At 41.3% G+C, this 1961-nt stretch overlaps 1 protein-coding gene across 1 annotated transcript; it reads right to left on the bottom strand.

Moving 5' to 3' along the window:
- Positions 1-708: 708 nt before the first annotated feature.
- LOC122213465 (multiple coagulation factor deficiency protein 2 homolog) lies at positions 709-1146 on the bottom strand. Its single transcript, XM_042927572.1, has one exon. It carries the CDS (start codon positions 1144-1146, stop codon positions 709-711), a length of 438 nt encoding a protein of 145 aa, XP_042783506.1.
- Between the last annotated feature and the right edge of the window lie 815 nt (positions 1147-1961).

Here is a 1961-nt window from a genome sequence, read left to right as displayed (position 1 = left end):
TTAGGAAGACACAAAATAAAGTATACGGATGTGACAGTAGTTTTAGTAAATACTTAAAAACTAAAATAATAGGTCAGTGGTGTATCATTTCCAAAGTGCCAGAAAATAAAGAATCTTAGACTCTATGGCTAGCTGAACGTACTTACTATCTGTCATTCTCCTTATGCTGTTGCTTTGAAATAGCATAGCATGTTGCTTTGAAATAGTCTAATACTCACTTGCCCAGGGCAAATCATTGTTCAGGACAGGGGAACTTTCCAGAATACTGGCCACATGTATCTGAAGATGTAGGACACTCCAAGGGAAACATTTGGCATTCACGCCATTTCTTTACTGTTAGTGAAAATGTGCCCACTTGACAAAGCTTGTCTTACTTTTCAGGTAGCATGAATGAAAACCAAGAGACCAGCAGTATTCCACAGTCAAGTTCCTGAGTACTCCACTCCAATTATCCAACATTTTTAAAAGGATGTTTTAATAAAGCACTTGTCCAATAAGAGATTTAACAGTACTTGGGGACTATAATATGTCCCATTTCTCTTCTATTTCTCTTGATTTCCGTTTCTTAACCCAGCGTAGCAAACTGCTACAGGTTTTTACCAAAATGCAGTTAGCAGTAGTTGGAAATGTGTTATTTCTCATGACCAAAAGTGTTCAGCCGCATTATAATGGGTCACATTTGCATATAACTAGATGGCCAAGCAAGGTCTATTTCAGTGATTTGGCAAATTCAGCACAGTCAATACATTCATCACTGTTCTTGTCATCCTCTCTCAAAACACCATCTATTAAGTTAATCAGTCCAGCTTCACTCATTGGTGGTGCCTGTTCCTTTTCCTCCTTATGGATGCCAGCAATGACTGTGGAAAGTTCTAGGCTGTCAAGCAAATTATTGCTGTCATAATCATGCAGTTTGAAATAATGGAGCTGCAGTGCCTGTGGGAACATCTCTACCTCCGGTTTGTTGATGAAACCTTCTAGATACTCCATGATATGCTCTTGGTCATGCACTGTGTTCTTATCCAGGCCCATGCTGTTGGGATGGGAGAAGTTTGCCCCTGGCTCCTCAGCCCTAGTACCTAGAGCACAAAAAGCCCAGAGCAGGCCACATATGAAGGGGGTTCTGAGCAGCCACAGAGATCTCATTGTCACTGATGTGAAATGTTGAGGTTTGGGAGTGAACAGTCAAGAAAGAATTCTTTAGATGTCTTCAGTGCTAAAAGGATGGTTTTCTTAAAGTGGGGTCAGGACCTGTGGGCAGGAAGAGCTGCATTGGGGTTGTGAGGAGTCGCTCATTGTGTACTTTCAAGTGGGGAGGTAGTTAGGGATAGCATAAGTCTCTAAGGAATTTGGAAGCAAGGTTTCTAGGACCCTGCAGTGCTAGCTGTTGTTAGGAAAAGGTCACTTACTACTGTCTAGTAAAACCTTAGTTATGAGACGCTTCACATGTAGATCAGTGGCCATATGCTTGGACGATAAGTGCTATCATATATCTTGTGGGTTGGGTAGAGATAAAGAAAGTTTCCAAAGAGATTTTTTTTTTATAGCATCCTGGAGGTCAGGCTAATGTCAAACTAAGGTTGCCTTTTGCCTCTAGCAAACTATTAGCATCAAGACAGCCAAGCTCCTTAAGGAAGGTCACTCTACCTATCTCAAGTACTGGTCAAAGGGCTATAAGTTGTCATGAAGTTTATTTCTTTTTTTCTTTTGCATTTGTTCCCCACCTCAATCACTGGTACCCTCACTGCTCCCAGTTTCCAAGCAGTTTTCCTCAGACGTGAAGCTTTCCAGCCTACTTTTCATTATTTCTTAAAAAGAATCTTGTCATCACATTCTTTTAAATTTTTTTTTATGAAATTTATTGTCAAATTGGTTTCCATACAACACCCAGTGCTCATCCCAACAGGTGCCCTCCTCAATACCCATCGCCCACCCTCCCCTCCCTCCCACCCCCCATCAAC

Source organism: Panthera leo, chromosome A2 (assembly GCF_018350215.1).
Source record: "Panthera leo isolate Ple1 chromosome A2, P.leo_Ple1_pat1.1, whole genome shotgun sequence".
In the NCBI taxonomy this organism is placed as follows: domain Eukaryota; kingdom Metazoa; phylum Chordata; class Mammalia; order Carnivora; family Felidae; genus Panthera; species Panthera leo.
This window is presented reverse-complemented; position numbering and strand designations above follow the sequence as displayed.